The sequence below is a fragment of the Babjeviella inositovora genome (genome assembly GCF_001661335.1).
Source record: "Babjeviella inositovora NRRL Y-12698 unplaced genomic scaffold BABINscaffold_6, whole genome shotgun sequence".
Classification (NCBI taxonomy): domain Eukaryota; kingdom Fungi; phylum Ascomycota; class Pichiomycetes; order Serinales; genus Babjeviella; species Babjeviella inositovora.
In genome coordinates, this window is record NW_017566843.1 from 82,307 (window position 1) to 100,334 (window position 18,028).

The 18,028-nt window shown below is 47.9% G+C and overlaps 9 protein-coding genes across 9 annotated transcripts; 3 read left to right on the forward strand and 6 right to left on the reverse strand.

The window, feature by feature from the left end:
- Nucleotides 1-14: 14 nt before the first annotated feature.
- BABINDRAFT_161423 (RNA methylation protein) lies at nt 15-505 on the reverse strand. The gene has a single exon (XM_019128798.1). It carries the CDS (start codon nt 474-476, stop codon nt 87-89), a length of 390 nt encoding a protein of 129 aa, XP_018985038.1. The 5' UTR covers nt 477-505; the 3' UTR covers nt 15-86.
- A 213-nt stretch (nt 506-718) lies between these two features.
- BABINDRAFT_161424 (uncharacterized protein) lies at nt 719-2,917 on the reverse strand. The gene has a single exon (XM_019128799.1). The coding sequence runs from the start codon at nt 2,863-2,865 to the stop codon at nt 793-795; it is 2,073 nt and encodes a 690-aa protein (XP_018985039.1). The 5' UTR covers nt 2,866-2,917; the 3' UTR covers nt 719-792.
- A 236-nt stretch (nt 2,918-3,153) lies between these two features.
- BABINDRAFT_13338 (uncharacterized protein) lies at nt 3,154-3,860 on the forward strand (the record flags this gene model as incomplete). Its single annotated transcript, XM_019127073.1, has 4 exons — nt 3,154-3,375; nt 3,455-3,470; nt 3,524-3,636; nt 3,686-3,860. 4 exons carry the CDS (start codon nt 3,154-3,156, stop codon nt 3,827-3,829), a joined length of 495 nt encoding a protein of 164 aa, XP_018985040.1. The 3' UTR covers nt 3,830-3,860.
- On the forward strand, nt 3,721-4,122 carry BABINDRAFT_161425 (uncharacterized protein). The gene has a single exon (XM_019128800.1). The coding sequence runs from the start codon at nt 3,861-3,863 to the stop codon at nt 4,032-4,034; it is 174 nt and encodes a 57-aa protein (XP_018985041.1). The 5' UTR covers nt 3,721-3,860; the 3' UTR covers nt 4,035-4,122.
- Nucleotides 4,123-4,308: 186 nt separating this feature from the next.
- Nucleotides 4,309-5,873, reverse strand: URA1 (dihydroorotate dehydrogenase). Its single transcript, XM_019128801.1, has one exon. It carries the CDS (start codon nt 5,784-5,786, stop codon nt 4,491-4,493), a length of 1,296 nt encoding a protein of 431 aa, XP_018985042.1. The 5' UTR covers nt 5,787-5,873; the 3' UTR covers nt 4,309-4,490.
- Nucleotides 5,874-6,440: 567 nt separating this feature from the next.
- On the reverse strand, nt 6,441-7,639 carry BABINDRAFT_13340 (uncharacterized protein; the record flags this gene model as incomplete). The annotated part of the gene is made up of 3 exons (XM_019127074.1): nt 6,441-6,876; nt 6,929-7,040; nt 7,086-7,639. 3 exons carry the CDS (start codon nt 7,637-7,639, stop codon nt 6,448-6,450), a joined length of 1,095 nt encoding a protein of 364 aa, XP_018985043.1. The 3' UTR covers nt 6,441-6,447.
- A 242-nt stretch (nt 7,640-7,881) lies between these two features.
- On the forward strand, nt 7,882-9,539 carry BABINDRAFT_161427 (uncharacterized protein). The gene has a single exon (XM_019128802.1). It carries the CDS (start codon nt 7,902-7,904, stop codon nt 9,480-9,482), a length of 1,581 nt encoding a protein of 526 aa, XP_018985044.1. The 5' UTR covers nt 7,882-7,901; the 3' UTR covers nt 9,483-9,539.
- A 598-nt stretch (nt 9,540-10,137) lies between these two features.
- RPN2 (proteasome regulatory particle base subunit) lies at nt 10,138-12,957 on the reverse strand (the record flags this gene model as incomplete). The annotated part of the gene is made up of 1 exon (XM_019132705.1): nt 10,138-12,957. One exon carries the CDS (start codon nt 12,955-12,957, stop codon nt 10,138-10,140), a length of 2,820 nt encoding a protein of 939 aa, XP_018985045.1.
- A 928-nt stretch (nt 12,958-13,885) lies between these two features.
- Nucleotides 13,886-15,289, reverse strand: SER33 (phosphoglycerate dehydrogenase; the record flags this gene model as incomplete). Its single annotated transcript, XM_019130465.1, has 1 exon — nt 13,886-15,289. One exon carries the CDS (start codon nt 15,287-15,289, stop codon nt 13,886-13,888), a length of 1,404 nt encoding a protein of 467 aa, XP_018985046.1.
- Nucleotides 15,290-18,028: the final 2,739 nt, after the last annotated feature.

Sequence of the window (18,028 nt, forward strand, 5' to 3'; positions counted from 1 at the left end):
CACAATCCATATTAGGACGTAAAGAATGCAGATTAAGGTGCAAAGCACATGATATATATTATACAGAAGGACGAGCCAGCTTAGGCTTAAGCGAGGTGTGGAGGCAAGAGGAAGTTAGGGATCGAGTTCTTGATATGATAGACATGCTGGCAATTACCACAGACCATCTTTCCCTCAGTGATCTGGGTTTCTAACAACAAGGAGTGCAAGTCTCTTAACAAAGGCTCGTTTTCAGTCAAGGTTGGGTCAACATCATCTGGCTTGTGGGACGGCAAGGAGGTGTTGCCCAAGTCGGCAGCAACCTTTAAGAGTGCGGCCCAATCCAATCTCTCCAACATGTTAGCAATAAACTCTGGGTTGAAGTCCTGCTCTTCTTGGACCAATTGCACGTCTTCATACTTTAAGGGGAAGGAGTCAGCTGAGGAGTCACAGGCCTTGACAGCACACTTGACAAAGTTGGTAGTGAGTAACTTCATGACTGTATATTTGCTGATAAGAGGTTGGCGGACCGGTGAATAGTTTTACTCTGAAAACTTTTCTGCTTGATGCATGTACATGAAAAAAGAAAAATCCGTGGTTGAGGAGCACGTGATAAGACATACTTGGGGGTCTATCCTTGAACCAAAACACTTTGGTTCGAAATGGGTTTTCTGTATTCATAATTTGCCTATTATTTTCGACTGTGCTTACGATACTTACTCATAAATTTTATAAAATTACACCCCCACATTGGTTTATGGTCTTCACGACCTTTCGATGCAACCTTTATATTTACATGTTGAGCCTTGAAAACTATTCCTTACTTTTGATCACCTCCATTTCGGCCTCCACCATGTGAAAAATCTTGTAGTAGCTGTTCTCAAAGTCCAATACCTTATTGAACTCACGTAAGTCGTGGGCCATGGTGCTCTTGAACATCATATACACACTTAAAATCTGAAACCCGAGCAACGCATCAAACGGCTTGTTTTTATTGAGCGGAGAGTTAGCGAAATACTCGTTCTCAAGCATGATCAGAAGCGGCTCGGCTTCGCGCTGGGCCTCACTCTTCCGTCGGAATCGCCGGTACTGCTTGTGCACAAACTTCCGAATGCGTGTGCCCATCAAGTACTCCATTTCCTTGACTATCTCTTCCTTCTCAAAATTAGACTTGTAGAGCTGGAGGTACGAGTGGATGAGGGGCGAGATCCACCGGAGCCTTTCAATGTCCTGTGACTGCTTGACGCCGCTGAGGAGAAGCGACAACATTTCTTTATCCATGATCAAATGTATGCCCAACTTGTCTAGCTTCTCCTGAGCGGCCACGCAGTCGCGATAGGAATCATTGATGATGTTGATATTGGCAAGGTTGTTGATGAGCTTGACAGGATATGGCACCACAAATCCGTTCTGGTATTCTAGCCTGAAAACATCCGCAGTGTCGCGGCTGTATTCCCCGCCAACTACCACGTACGGATCCCCGTTAGTATCGAGGATGGTGTTGTTGAGCATCTTGAGACACAAAGTGTCAAAGACGGGGAACTGCTCGAACTGGATGCATCCCCTTAAGGCGGCTTTGTACGTCTTCATCGGACACAAAAGAACACTGGCTGTAGTATTTTGAAAGAGGAGCTTGTGCACTGAAGGGGAGAGTCTCACAGGGCCTTCGCGGTCGCGTTCCACGCGGTGGAAGTATTTTGACTGGTACTCAATGTCCTTGGTGTGTGTAAAGGCTAGCACCGTGGGTCTCAGATTGGATACTGCAGCATTTGTCGATTCATTGGATATTGGCTCAAACGTAGACGGGCCAACATTACATGCCTTGTCTTTGGTTTCGGCAATCGCCTCTGCAAAGCCGTCAATTTCCACCACCGTGTGGTTGTACTTCTGGAACCGCGTAAGTTTGGAGAACGGATGCAAACTCACATGAGTAGTGAAGGTATTGTTGTAGTGGTAATGGTTGTCGAGAAGATGCACAGACGTGTTAATGTCAAAAAAACGCAATTCGTTCATAAAGTCTCGGCTCCAGTTGTTAGCCAGCGCGTGGCTCATGCGGAAGAGAAGCCTCGCAGGGGTGGCATCAAACCCGAGAAGAAACGGTGTGAGATGATACAAGAGGTTGCTGTAATTGGTCATTCCCAACCTGTGGAACTTTTTCGAGAGATACGCAATAAGGTCGTAGTCTGGCAAAACAGGTGTGGTGAGGAGTACCCGAGAGATCTCAAGAAGAATGGTGTGAGGTCTAGACAGCTGGAAACCGTTAAACACGGCATCTAGGGCTACAGTCAAAACCCGCGTCTCGGCCCGCTTCTCAGAGAAGCCAAGACTGAAAGCGGAGGCTAGACTGCGCATTTCCGTCTGTTTAGTCACTAAATTTTCGTAGTTGTTAAAGTACGGATTAGAACTGAACTCTCGCTTGATTCGGTTTTTGGTAGTAGTATTCAAGGAGAAGATGAAATCCTCAAAGTTAGCAATGGCCTTCTCTGAGGCCAAATACGGGCTCAATTCAGCGAGTAGAACAGACATGAGCTCCTCGGGCACCTCATTGAGCATCTCATGGATTGTGATTGACGATAGATTTTCCTCGGCTGTGGTTAATATGTACAAGTTTTCCTCCACAAGGTAGGTGCTGAGCATTTGATGGACGAGTAGGGCCATAGACTCCCTCCAGCGAGACTGCTCATAGAAATTCTCCGTTTCCGGCTGGTATTCTATCTCAGGAAAGACCGGCATGTCCTCTAGAGGATGAAGCGTGGGAAAAACCGGTATGTGCAATGAATTTGCTTTGCTGAACCGGCGGCTGGGTCTGACTGAGGATAGTGTTCTGGGGAGGGACCGACCAGTCCATCGAACAAGCTGACTCCTGACCACAGGGAGATTGGCCATATTGAAGAGGCTTGACTTGGTATATGTATTGCCTGAACCACCGAACCTCTGTTTATAGCCTTGTGGTTCTTAGTTAGTTTTCTGGCCATGTTGGTGAAAAATCGTAAGATTCCCTGCAGCTAAGAGCCAGTTACAAAGCCGCAGAGGTCTGCTCGATTTGACGGTTGTCCTGCAAATGATGAAGAGCCGCAGAGATCGCCCAATATGGGTACAGGGCGATCTTTGCCTTCGAGATTTAAACCCATTGCAAATTCTCATAGCATACAACCCCTGCTGCTGACAATCAATATGGGTGTTTACTACTTAAAATTAACCGCAGCCTTGGAAGGTGTCACGAACTTGAGACCTTTAGACTCGCCAGAAGATCCGTTTGAGTACACCTTCGAAATCGAATGCACCGCCTGCCGCGAAGTCCACCCGAAGCCAGTCACTATCAACTGTTTTGAGAGCCATGACTTAAACGACTCCAAGGGTGATGCCAGTTTTGAGTTCAAGTGCCGTAACTGCACCGTATGTACTATTAAGATTGCTTCAAAGGATCTAGGGCTGGGACCCATGGCCCACCATCGAATGACACTAACACGTATAGAAAACCCATTCCGCTAGTATGTGACACAATGCCCGTTACCTGGCCTGATACCGACTACTAACATCATAGCCATTTCTAGAACCAAGTTTTCATACACCGCTGAGGACGCTGAGGCCAAGAAGGCTGTTGCCATTTTGCACCTCGACACCAGAGGCATGGAATTCAAGAGATTCATCCCAGAAGTATGTTGAACACCAGAGAAGGCGATGGAAGGTATACTAACACGTTTAGGGCCACTTTGAGTGTGTCGGTGCCGGTTCTGGTACCAGTTTCAATGACGTTGACTTAGAGGAGGGTGAATGGTACGACTATGATGACAAGGCCGGTGCCGAAGTGTCTATTGTGGATGCCCAATGGGAAATCACCAGGAGCTAGAGGACTTTCTGTGATGTCCAGTTAGGAAAACATGAATGGTAGATTAGAGCGTGCTGCATGGGGACGATTTTGTGGATATAGTCGTGATAAAGGTCCGAGAAATATTTTGCGTTTATTGGGCTGGAATAGTATCATCTATACCTATAATGATTTCAGTTGTACTGCCAGAGAGGTCATTGATATCCACCCTCTGGATACACAGTAACCTCTCACTGATTGTAGGCGTTCAAGTCTGAGCCAGAATTTGTTAGTGCACCCAGGTTGTCTTACAAAGAGAAATGTCATATTGGATATAGAGACCTGTAAAGTCGCTAGTGGGACACAGAACACATCAGCTATGCTTTGTTAGATTTTGAAACTAGTCAAACGAATTGACGGGTTAGAGTTTCCATCGATAAAGGTTATTTTAAACCACGAAACAACCGGTTTATATCTCAGGCACATCCGTGGGATATTTTGGGGGCTGCGACCCATTTAAAGCGTACTAGTCAAAGGTGTATTTAATTCCTCTCTATAAGTTTATAGTTTTGGCTATACTAGAAGAGCTTATAAAGTTCCGTTAGGCTCACAGAACTTTATGGCCCCTAGAGATGCTTAGTCAGATAGCTTTACCATAAGAGACTCCACTCTGCTATCCTTGCCTCGCTATGCATCACCTTGTCTATTTGTCATCTTCACCAACAATCTCATTCCAAGTCTTGCCCTCCTTCTTCAACTCAGCGGTGATCTCATCCTTGATCTTGGCCACTAAGCCTGGGCCTCTGTAGGCAAAACTCGTATACAATTGCACAAAGTTAGCACCGGCTTTGGCAAACTCTATGGCGTCCTTTCCGGAGGAAATTCCACCGCAGCCGATGATCGTCAAGTCGGATTCCTTGGTGTACTTGCGCAAGGTTCTCAAAGCCTGCAAAGAGAGCGGCTTCAACGGCTTTCCAGACAAGCCCCCCATCTGGTTAACCAACTCCAAGTCCTTGGTTCTCAACTGGTCAACCGGTCTCTGGATGGTGGTATTGGAGATAATGATTCCGTCGATCTTGGCATCCTTCGCAGACTGCGCGATGGAGGCAATCTCCACCTCGCTCAAATCTGGCGCCACCTTCACCAACACTGGTGGCTTCTGGCCCAATCGGTTTACCTTCAAAATATCTCTCTCAGCAACCACGGTCTTCAACAAGTTGGTCAACTTCGACTCGGACTGCAAGTCTCGCAAACCCGGGGTGTTAGGCGAAGACACATTGATAACCAACACATCTGCAAACTGTCCTAACCTTCTGACCCCTAACACGTAATCGTTCACCTCTTCGCCGTGTTTGTTTTTCCCCAAGTTGATTCCCAACATTCTGTTTTCTCTGAACGCGTTGGTCTCGGAAGCCACATACCTTTGCACGAGCTTCTCGAGTCTAAGTCTCAATCTGGTGGCAACTTCCCAGTGGCCCGTGGAGTTGAAGCCGTATCTGTTGATGACGGCATCGTCCTTAGGCAACCTAAAGAATCTTGGCTGTGGGTTACCTGGCTGGGCCTCCGGGGTGATCGACCCGACCTCGACGTAGCCGAAACCAAAGTCAAACAACGCGTCAATCGCCTCGGCATCTTTGTCCAAACCAGCAGCCAACCCTACTGGGTTCGACAAGACTCTGTTACCGAACACACAGGTTGCCAAGACCGCGTCGTCCTGGTCGTCGAACAACTTCGGTACCAAACCGTACTTCATAAGGGCAACTCCCCATTTATGGCCATCTTCAGCATCAGTGAACGCTCTAATCAACGGGCAGAACACATACTCATGGACTGCAGATCTGGCATTCAAAAGGTAGTACGACGTGAGCGACAACCCGAGCAACCCTCCCGTCACCAAGAGCGCTTTTGGAAAGATACTCGATTTCAAGACTGGGCGCGTGGCCACTGATCTCTTGAATACAGTGTTTGCCGCCTTCTTTACGGTATTGTTCAAAAGCATTGTGTGAGAAGAAAGAGAGGTGGAGAGGGTCTTGAAAATTCAGTTAAATTTCTTAACCCGGATTTCGCGAGTGCACAGAGGTTCGTATTCAACCAAAATATGACCAAAAAAAAGTAGGCTCTTTATTTCTTGAAAGATTGAATAAATATCGAGTGGTTTTTGTCAATTTGATGAGATATCTGAAATTTGGGTTGATATATTATATTCTACGTATTTTGCTTAACCGTGAAGAGCCAATGAGAACGCCAGGATTGAGTTATGCCACGTGATGTTTGGCCTTACCGAGGTGGCAGATCAGGGGAGGTGAAGGCGTGGCACGTGCAACGGTAGAGTACGAGCGTGGCACTATGCCATCGAAACCTCATGAAATGGCATTGTTTTTATTGAAAAAGACGGATAGAGTAAAGAGTAAATTGGTCCTGAAAGGAAGAGGAGGCTAAAATTTCGTTGATACCGAGAGCCTCAGATCCTATGTATGGGTATATGTATGTAAGGTGCGGTATAGTCTGGGGGTGGAGCACTCTTAGGTGGACACTAAACCATATCCATTAGTAGCGTCATATTAACAACGATACTTGCCATTTAAAAATCCCCATTCATTTTGGAGAGGTAAAAACCGTATAACCATTAATACAATCCATGTTTAAAATGTGTAGCTTACCTATGGATACACAATGTATACATTCTGTGATTCAATATCAACAAACCTGGCCGAGTCGACAAAGTCTCTACAGCTATCTGGAAGCTCGTCACGTAAGGCGTCGCACCATGTTTTAAGAGTGTCAACAGCAATATTCTGCTTCGATATAAGCCGAAGCGATAAATTTGAATAGCTCCCCAGCTGTATGTTTTTCCAGGAAATCCCGTATATTCCAAAGGGCCTGAGACCAAACATTCGTTCACCCACCACAATCCGCAACACTGCCCTCCAGAAGGGGTGTTCTGACCCGGCCGGGATCTGGAATACCAAGGCCCCTCCATATATAGGCTGCAAAATGGCCCTGGGAGGCAAGCACGATTTAAAAACATGGACCTGATGGTCTAGCCTGCTTATGGTTCCCTTGAAAGAATAAATCAACTCCTCCAAATCCTAGTGCGTTAGTATACATCTCCGGCAAAAAAAAAAATCAAAAAAAACCTACTAGATTCGTCTCAAGAACCATCTCAGAATGAAATTTTCTCCCCAGAGTAGCGCTCCCCGGATCATTTGTCCTGAGTGTAGAGGTGGTGGGCCTCTCTTCTACTGTTACCTCCCTGTGCCGTTAGTGACCTTCCCTCGGCGTTATGGGGTCTACTTACCGATCATTCCACACATTCCATGTATAACAGAGAGGATAATCGTCCATTTTCAGCTTAATCATCCGAGATTGGGCTTGAAAAATCCCGTACTCCGCATTTTGGAAGATCCCCAAGCGAGAGGCAGGGCTCGCCCACAACTGAGCTTCGTTTAGCCGGTACTCGGAGAGGATTTGGGCAAAGGTGGAGTTCGTCCCGGATACCAAGTCCTTTGTATTATTGGCTATACGATTACGAGTAATCTCCTCGCTATCAGAGCTACTGGTGGACGAATCTGGACTAAGGGTTTCTGCCACTGTCACTCCGTGGTTCCAGCTGAAGACGTTCGAAAGGGCATCTCGAAAGCGGAGGGACTTTGACTGGGGCCGGGATCGTTGCCCCAGAACCAAAGCTTTGGTATCCCCAGAATCTGGAGCAGGTTCACTGATATCAGACTTTTGCGAAATTAACACATCACCGCATTCTGCAAGATGCGGGACACTCGCATGCAAGATCTCAATATCACCGGGTTGCGTCTTGGTTGAACCAAACCAGCTTTTCTGTTTCTTCAAGCTCATTGAAGAACCTTTAAAATGATTTTAAGAACCAGCTTTGGACTAAGCCAATATTCCCTCTGATATATAGATAAGCATACCCATAATACAATCTCCGTGTCTGTGGCTGCATAGCTTTGCTTGCACAATTCTGCCCGTACAGCTGCATAATCACGTGTATTGCACGTGATATTTTTCATGCGATGAGCTGAAAAATCTTTTTATCTATGCGTAAAAAGCTTTCACTCCCCTCCCGTTTCCAGATCCTCAAATATCACCACGACAAATGGCTAAGACTACGTATGCCGGTAAGATGGGGTCTACGGACCGCGCCAACACGCGCAAGTTCGAGCGTGCGGGCGAAAAAGGTGCGAACAACCGAACCAACGACAAGAAACTCAAGGCCGGGTTGAAAAAGATCGACAACCAATATAAGCAAGCATTGAACTCCGCTGCCGGAACCGACTTGTTGTTGCAGGAGAATGAGGGGCTTCTCGAGGCCGAGGGGATGGAAAAAACGTACAAGTTTCAGCAGCAGGACATTGTGGAGGCCGTTGATATCGGTACCGCCAACAAGTCCTTCGAATTGAAGTTGAACGAATTCGGTCCGTACACTCTCGACTACACTAGAAACGGCAGGGAATTATTGATTGCCGGGAAGAAGGGTCATGTTGCGTCCATTGACTGGAGAACCGGAAAGCTCGATTGCGAGTTGCACCTTGGAGAGACTGTCCACGCGATCAAGTACTTGCATAACGACCAGTACTTTGCGGCGGCGCAGAAAAAGTACACGTTTATCTACGACAAAACCGGCACGGAATTGCACAGATTGAAACAGCACATTGAGGCGACGATTCTTGAGTTCCTCCCGTACCACTACCTCTTGGCAACGGCTGGTAACACCGGGTATTTAAAGTACCATGATGTTTCTACCGGTGTATTGGTTGCCGAGTTGAGAACCAAACTCGGACCGACAATTTCCATGAAACAAAACCCATGGAACGCGGTGGTCCATTTGGGGCACAGTAACGGTACCGTGACCTTGTGGGCCCCCAACATGTCCACTCCGTTGGCAAAGTTGCAAACCGCCAGAGGCCCTGTCAGGGCCATGGCTATTGATAGAGAGGGCCGCTACATGGCGACTGCCGGTGCCGACAAGACTATCAAGCTCTGGGATATCAGGACGTTTAAGGAATTAGACCAGTACTACTCGCCTACGCCAGCTAGTACTTTGGACATTTCCGACACTGGGCTCCTTTCCGTGGGGTGGGGGCCGCACGTTTCCGTATGGAAAGACACTTTCAAAACGAAGCAAAACTCGCCATATATGACCCATCTTTTGCCCGGTTCGCTGGTCACGACCACCAAATTTGTTCCATTCGAGGATATCTTGGGGATTGGTCATGCTGGTGGTATTTCCTCTATCATCGTGCCAGGCTCCGGTGAGGCCAACTTCGACGCCTTGGAGTTGAACCCATACGAGACCGCCAAGCAGCGCCAACAGGGCGAGGTCCGCTCGTTGTTAAACAAGTTGTCGCCTGATATGATCACTATAGATCCGACCGTAATCGGTACCGTCGATAAACGCGCCTCTCAGGTCAGATTAAAGCCGTCTGAGTTGGCGGCCGTGACCAAGGATAGCGATGAGGAGGTAAAGATGGAGATCCAACCAACTGTCCGGGGAAAGAACTCGTCCTTAAGACGTCACTTGAGAAAGAAGAAGCAGAACGTTGTCGATGTTAGAAAGATGAAGATCGAAACCAACTTGAAGAGAGAGAAGGAGCTTAGAGCCCAGAAACACCGACACACCAAGGGCGAGCCGGAGGAGAAGAACTTCCTCGGTCCAGCATTGTCTAGATTCAAGTAGCACCGATGGTATGTAATATAGGACGATTCATCAATAAAATACAAAACAGGAAAATGAGTAGAGGGACTGCTAGTTGGAGGTTTCGGATATCATGAATAGCATAGCACTTGTTGTCTTTTTGATACTAGTGCTGGCTAGCACTATAAAGCTGAATAGGTTGCCATCTGATCTATCAAGATCCATAGCACCTTCCTTTGCATAAAACACATACCGGGACCCAGTATCCCCACAAAACTACGACTGAGTTGTGTCCTCGACTGATATTTGCTGGTAACCATGATCATTGCCGGTTTTATCCGCCAGGTGGTCTTTTGCTTTTGAAGGTTCACACCAAAGTATCCAACTACGGAATAAATACCTTGATCTGGGTTGTTGTCGATTGCAGTTATCCTAATAACTGTTCTTTTTCGTCTATCAGTTGTCCCAGAAGTTTTAGTAATTGCTTAAGCCTGTAAATTTCCAATCAGTACAAACTAGTCGTGAAATCGCACACTCATAGAAACAGGGCTGCGAATGTACCTACTAAAACATTCATAAACTTTTCATCAATCCCTCAAAGCATGACGCTTCCGTCTTTAGGAAATCCCTCAAATCGACTCTTTCTATATCTTCACTTTTCATATTGCAAACTTTATTCCACTCTAAAATACATACTCTACTCAGCGTCCTCCTCACTCAACGTGAACGGTTCTGGCACCGGTGCCTCGGTGTTGCTCAACTGTCTGATTGTCTTGATGAACTCGGCCGGCTCGCCCGGGGCATTGTCCTTCAATATTACCACGCCGCCGGTGCCTCTGAACTTTCTAACCGGCACGAATCTCTCATCCTTGAACGAGATGTACTTCAACTGACTCGGAACTACCCGGGTCATGTTGTCGATCTTGTACGGTGTCTTCGTATACCTGGTGGAGGCGTCTTCGGTTTCGACCTCCTCTGGAACCTCCTCCTCCCCCTCCTCAACCTTAGCTTCATCCACCGGCGGTTCCGGGGCCTCCTCCTTTGGGGTGTCGACATCCATGTCGTCCTTCTCCTTCTCAGCCTTGGCCTTCTTCGCTCTGGCGTTGGCTCTGGCGGAGGTTGACAACACTGCGGTGACAATCTTCTCTGGGGCCTTCTCCTTGGCGTCAGCCACCTTCGGTGGGTACCCAAAAATGTCGGCTTTGGTATGGCAGTTGATCTGGAACTTCGGCACGCGCAAGTCCTCGCGAACACCTGTAATAGAGGTCGGAGTGAACGACAACGATAAAAAGTGAGTCAACGGGAACCAGTACCAGGTTTGGGTGAAGACAGTAAGTCCGACAATCGCCTTCATGTTGAGGGTGTTGGTCTGGGTGTTTTCCAACTGGATGGTGACGTTGCGACCACCGGCATCAATGATCCCCTGGGCCAACGAGGCACCGAACTTGGCCAACGCGTCCTGGCTCTTGCTGGCAATCACGCCGGCAAACTGCTTTCTGATCTCGGCCACCTTCGGGAAGGTCTTTTCATTCTCCTGGATCAAAATCATCGACATGGCAACCAACGCCCCCTGGCGTACAAAGTCGACCGGGTCCTTGGACAACGGTTCCAAGACCTCGATCGCGGCCGGCAAGCCACGGCCAGCACAGGAGATTCCCAACGCCATGGCGGTACCGTAACGGACGTGTGGGTTGTGTGACTCGGACAAGAGCTCGACGATGGTGGGGACGGTGGTGTAGTCGCGTAACAAGACGAACCCTAAGGCGATCACAGCCGCTCTTCTGACGTCGTCAGAGGAGTCTGACACGGCGACATGGAGCAAGCGCTTGATGGCGGCGTTATTGCCGGTCCCACAGTAGGCCAACGCCACTGTGAAGGCACCACCGTAGCGCAATATTGGGTTCTGGTGCTCCAACAACTTGTCAATAGTGGTCTTCGCGGTATCCTCTTTGGCGTAATTCAACAACGCAATACCGATGGCCAAGCCACGGATGATGGTTTCGTGCTGAGTCTCCTGGGCATACTGGAACATGTCGTCGATAGCAGTCTCGTTGCCAGAACCGAGCATAACCAAACCCATGGCGAGCCCGGCGGCCTGGCCCGCGACGGCAGAGTCGGAGTACAAGACGGTCTTCAAGACCTCGTAGAGCTCCTCGTTGCCGGAGGCCATGCCAGCCACGCCGACCCCGAGGGCAGCACCGTGAAGAATCACATCCACCTCGTCGTTTCCAGCGGAATTGCCGTCCTCAATGAGGTGCTTCTTGAGATAGTCGATAGTTTCACGGCCATGGCCGGCGTAGATAAGCCCCAAGGCGTAAAGCGAGCCCCCCTTGGTAAAGTGCGACCCAGAGTTGCCTGGGAGGTACGGCTGGAGAATCGTGCGGCCCTGCGCCAAGTTGCCCTTATGGATGACCCCCAACGCGGCAGTGGCCAAGAACTTGGACCAGTTGGTGGCCTTGCCGAGCCACTCCAAGTTGGCACGGAGGAACGAGTCGTCGGTGGTCCCGGCGTACATGAACGCGGTCTGGAACGACACGGCCGAGTGGTAGATAGAGTTACGGCCGTCGAGCGCGGCTTTTGCCTTGTTGAGGATGGACACGTCTGTGTTGTTGTTGTTGGCCAAAAAGGTCACGTCGAGGTCACAGGTCGGCACGCCTGTAAGAACGCGCAAGACACGCGCAAAGTCGCGGTCCGTAGCGAGCGGCTCGTTGGCCTGGAGCGCCGCGAGCGTCTTATAGAGCAACTCCTGGGATGCGGAGCTGACCAAGTCGAATGCGGACTGTAAGGCTGTCAAGTGGTCCGCCTTGGTGTGCAAGTCGGTGAACAACTGCGCGGCCAATGCCGCATCGTTCAACTGAATGATGAGCTTGGTGGCAACAAAGTAGTCAGGCGCGGCCATGCCTAGGACGAGCGCGACGAGCGCGCGCAAGGTCTGGGTTCTGACAGCAGCGTTGTCGAGCACGGTGGTGGCGATGACCAGCACGTAACTGACCAAGTCCATCGCGTCGTCGGCCTTGGCAAGGATGTCGGCAACGATATCCAAGCGGTAGCTCTCCAATGCGATGCCCACGGCGAGCTTCAACTCGCCGGTTTGCACGCACTTCTGCAACATGCGCTCGAACACGAATGTCAATTCGGGAGACGGCGCGGGCCCGGATGGCGCCTGCACAAACTTTTGCGATTGTGCGATGTAGCGATTGATGCACTTGGAAATGATTGTCTCGACGTACTGCGACTGCTCGTCGATGTCGAACTGGTTTCCGGCAGCAAGCGCGTACTTGACCGCAGCGTCAAAGTCACCCAAGTTGTAGTACACCTTGGAGGCGAGGAGAGCGGCCAAGTGACGGTGGGCGTAGCTCTCGGATTCGTAGAGCTCCTCGATGGCGGTGATTTCGTTGGCCACCTCGGCCCAGAGCTGGTCCACGACCTCGTTGAGCGAGGTCAAGGCGTATGTCTTCAAGCTCTCATCGGCTTCGCTCAACAATGCGAGGTACGGCGCGGCGGATGTTAATGCCATGGTGGATGGTGTAGCGTTTTGTGAAGGAATTGATGGCCAAGAGGGTTGGCGAAGGATGAGGTGTTCTTGTAGTGCGATTATTGGTAGCCGTCGGCGCCACCGTTTTGAGGAGAGGGCCTGGTTTGCTGGTAAGCGCACGATCTGGTATAGTTGGCCGGTAAGGGCACGACTTGAGAAGAGGGTTTACTGTGCTATGTGGGCGAATAAATCGGGATATTAGGATAATTCTCTATGGGAATATCAAGCTTGGTACTTTAGCATGGTTTTCACATATAGTTGAAATTGCCTGGTTCTAGTCACTGGCGTAATTGGCTGTGGAACTGTAAGCTGGTGCGTGGCATTCCTGCAGTACTAACCATAACTGGTGAAGCCAAATAACACTTGGGGTTTGTCGGTTGAGGACGATTACTTCATGGTTGGCCGTTCTCAAACCCCCCGTCTATAAGTGAATTCCAGCGTCCCACAGTCCTTTAACATATCATTCTATGGATCTAGACAGTCCTAATTATTGAGTGTAATTGTAGATTCACTTTGGACGTTGGAGGCTGTCTTTGGATATAATTGAATGCCCTGAAATTCAACCTGGCAGTGCCTTTTTAATTATTAGAATGTATGATGTAAATATTCCCACACTTTGTGGATAGTTTTTTTATTCCACGTCAAAATGGCGTTTTGTTGACTCATTTCTGGAACGTCATATTGCGCCCTCTCCAATCTAAATTATAGCCTTTGTACAAAGGTGCCGATCGTTGATGACACTAATATATGCCACCTTTGCACTTATTTCAGCCTCATATATTTCCCGGAAACTCCTCCCCCCACTTGGCCTGAACACCGCTACTTCGGCCTGCTTACTCGTGGTTTCTACAATGTGTCGTAAATATATAGTATTAAATGGTGGCTAGCTGGAATTAAAGAAGTGAGGAATTTAGTAAAGCAAACGGGTAACAATCTTGTACGGGGTGTTTTCCAACTGCTCATACAAGGACTTGATGTCGGCGGAATCGACCTGAGAAATGTCCGCCATTAAGTAAGCAATATCACCCCTGGAGTCAGAGAACTGCTTCTCGATGTTGTGGTTCCCCAAAACGTTGTTAACGGTCTTCAACACACCCGGCACGTTCTGATGGACGTACAAGACTCTGACAGAGTTGTTCTGGTCCAAGTCAAGCGCTCTTAAAGAAACCTCTGGGAAGTTGACGGCCCCGGAGGAAGACCCTTCGTTGACGTACTTGACCAAAGCAGAGGCAACCTCAATACCGATGGCGGACTGGGCCTCTTCGGTAGAGCCACCGATGTGTGGAGTGAGAATCACGTTTCTCAAGGAAGTTAACTCGGAGATCCACGGATTCAATTCGTTGGAGAACAAACCGGCACCGTTCTTGGCTGGTTCGTTAGGGTAGACATCGAGCGCGGCACCGGCAATCTTGCCGACTTTCATAGCCTCAACCAAGGCCTGGATGTCGACGACGGTCCCTCTGGACGCATTGATGACATAAGAGCCGTCCTTCATGGCGGCAAACTGTGGGGTGGACAACAAGTTTGCGGTTTCTGGGGTTTCTGGCACGTGTAAGGTGACAAAATCGGCCTTACCCAACAATTCGTCGAGCGTATTGACCTGCTTGGCAGTCCCCAAGGACATAATCATGTTGACATCGTAGTAGATGACGTTCATCCCCATGGATTCAGCTAAAACGGACAACTGGGCACCAATGTGGCCGTATCCTACAATCCCCAAGGTCTTGCCTCTGATCTCCCAGCACTTGGCGGAGACCTTGTTCCAAGTCCCGGTGTGGAGCTCGATAGATCTATCACCCAATTGTCTGGCCAAGGTGATGATCTCGGCAATGACCAACTCGGCGACGGAACGGGAGTTGGAGAATGGGGAGTTGAAAACTGCAATACCAGACTTGGCGGCAAATTCCAAGTCCACCTGGTTTGTACCGATACAGAAACACCCGATAACAACCAAGTTCTTGGCGTGCTTCAAGATCTTCTCGCTCAACTTGGTTTTGGAACGGATACCGATGGCGTGCACCTCCTGGATCTTCTCGATCAACTCCTCGTCGCCAAGAGAGGACTTGTAGAACTCAACCTGGTAGCCCTGGCCACTGAAGATCTCAATGGCGGTCTGGTTGACGTTTTCCAACAATAAAATCTTGATGTCACCGGTGGAGAACGGCTTCAATGGCTTTGCCGGCTTCATGCTGTTAATACGCTGGGCCAAGTAGCTCTGGGTTGGGGACGTGGAGACCGCGTTTGGGCTACCGGAAAGCGCCACCGCGGACTGGAAATGCTGTTGCAAGTTGTTAATTTGTTGGGGGGAGGCCATAGTAGAGGGTGTTCTGGTGTGTGCACAAGAGAGAGAAGAAAGCAGTGGAAAATTCCCTTATATAGGGCCGGGCGCATTTTCCAGCGATGAGTAACCCGTCACGTGCTGCCGCATCATAAGGAAGAAAATGGCGCAGGGAGTGGTAATTAACTAATAACAGGGCTAGTTACTGAGTAATTTACCCCGTTATGCTACTGACTCGATCTTTCTCCGGTCTTGGTTTGGAATAGTCATTTGGATTGGACCTATTTCGCTTCTATCTATATAAAGCTATTACTTGAACAAACCTGGCCGGTAGTAAGTCTTTCTTTATGGCTTAGACTGGCCAATGGCCCTACTCCGATAAGCTCCGTTACCGGCCCATGTTTCACAGTTTTCGCTTGGCAGTACTCGTTGGCCTAAATTACGATTAGATTACAAGGTGACTCAGGCCAGGAATTATATAGGCAGGACAAAATGTCCTGTATCGAAGGGTGTGCAGGATTGAAGGTCGGAGTCGGATTAGTTTGAGAGAACTCAGGATAAGCGCTTTGTCATATTGCAGAAAGGGCCTGGTTTTGGGGTCTTAAGGTTTTACTAAATAGTTCGAATTAGAAAAAAAAAAAAAAAAAAAAAGGTATTTTATAACTTTAAAGGTGGATGGTTCAGATAAAAGTTGAAAAATGGAGTTGGTCTGAGATCCGGGGTGACACGTGCTTCGCTCTTAATACCAGTATCAATTTTGCGATATTAACTGTATGTAACAGCGGATTTTTATTCCATTAAACAGAATATAGTGGTACCTAATATTGGAGATCAAAACTCTGACAGCGGATTCCCGACACTTATACGTTTATGTGCGCTAAAACCGATATCTACGTAGATAATAATATAACCGGGTAGAATTAATTAGATATGAACTAGATATATAAAAATGCAATCAGTCGGCATTTATATAGACTGGCAGAAACTGTGAAACCTTTACTACACATCTCATTTTGAGCGTATCCAAGATTAGTCCCTAAATAATATCCATCAATCCATATTGCCTCATAACCTTTGCGGTGCTATCCACCGTGATTTATGGAATACTTCCGTGTCTTTTCCCGTGGAATGTTCACACCGAATAGGGCTCAATATGTATACATGAGACGTTAATATGCGATTGTTGCATCTCCAACTGTAATATCCTAAGAAAAGGCTACATATTAAACATGTTTACACTATTGTTAGGGCTTTCCAAAGTTGACATAATTTTAATCTCTAGAGTCTATATTTTTAGGCCCTTGGCCAGAGAGGCGGCCCTATTTCTCGGGTTAGGCAAGATACCATATTAGGCCAAGAAAACTATGCATATAGAGATAGGTATGAGTTTTCGAATGGTAATCACAGGTATATCTATTTTTTATTGGGGAGGTCTGCTTAGGCCAACCCTAGGTTTAGAAGCCTGGGTGCATCCAAACCTTTAATTTTGCGATATAACTCCAGCATCTCTCTGTTAATTTAATCCAGAAAGGAGATTTGTAAAAATATGAAAGTAACGAGAAGATTTATAATTGGTACGTGCTGATGTCATTCTCAATTCATGGGTCGTAATCGATGTCATTCATCTGGTCAATTTCCAGCGTTGATTCATTACGTAGGTCAAAAGTGATGATTTTTGGAGTTTCTACAAGATACCTATTTCCAAGGAGGAGTGATTCCCAAAGTTAAAAACTAGCGATGACTGGTTGCTGGGGAGGGGCTTCAAGGTTTAGGGTAGCACCTGTAGAGTAGCTTTGAAACGAGCAATGATGGTTCCTAGTTCTTTGCTATTGGCAGAATTGGCCCTGGACTCTACGTAAGCAGATCCCGCATGTACTAAAATTATACTTTTCAAGATATCTCTGAAATGAGGCCTACCGATTGGTGAGCGAAACTAGGTATGGGAGAGTTGGTGGCACAGTTCGAAAGAAGCTAAATGTACCTCAGCAGTTCTCAGGGTACATTTAGCTTCTGCCATATGAACTCAACAAACACCCCGCAGGTGTATTACCTGGAGTCGATTGATATAATGTAGGATAGTAAGGGACTCCGGGTAGTCCCTCGTCTAGCTTAATCCAGGATGCACACTTTGAGCAAGCATATTACAGAACATTTTTGGATTTTAACTTTGCCTTTTTGGTGTTGCTGAACATTTAATTTCTAGTCGTCTCTGTTATTTGATTCAAGGTAGTACCCGAGATAGTATTTCTCTCACCCGGTATACTCCTATCTCTAGCTCGGTCCTGAGGTTTTCTGGGGCTTCTGTATCACTATACTGGTGTTTTTTTTTGTAAGCAAGGCTAACACCAATAAAGTGTGGCAAGTCTGGGTTTACAGACAGGAGAAAACACTCGACTAATAACATCATAATTTTTATGCCCTGGCGCCCAGCCAGAATGCTATGTGAAAACCCAGTTAAAGGGGCTAGGGGGTCGATATAGGCATTCCCGCATATTGCTAGTGAATTCACGAACCTCCTCGGTGATCAAGTGACTTGGGTTATCTTTTTTTTTTCCTTAGCGCCTAAATTCATGGCTAGCTGTGTGTACGATAAGCCCCCGAATCTGGAAATCACCATACTGGTTCTTATACACGAATTAAGAGACAGTAACAAGGTAGGCCTATATTAGTGCAATTCTAATTCCCTTGCGTGCATTCTCTAAGTCTGCAGCGTGCCGTCGATCTTGCATCATGCAAGGTTCAAATGCGATTCGTCAAGGATCGCCAGGAGACGCA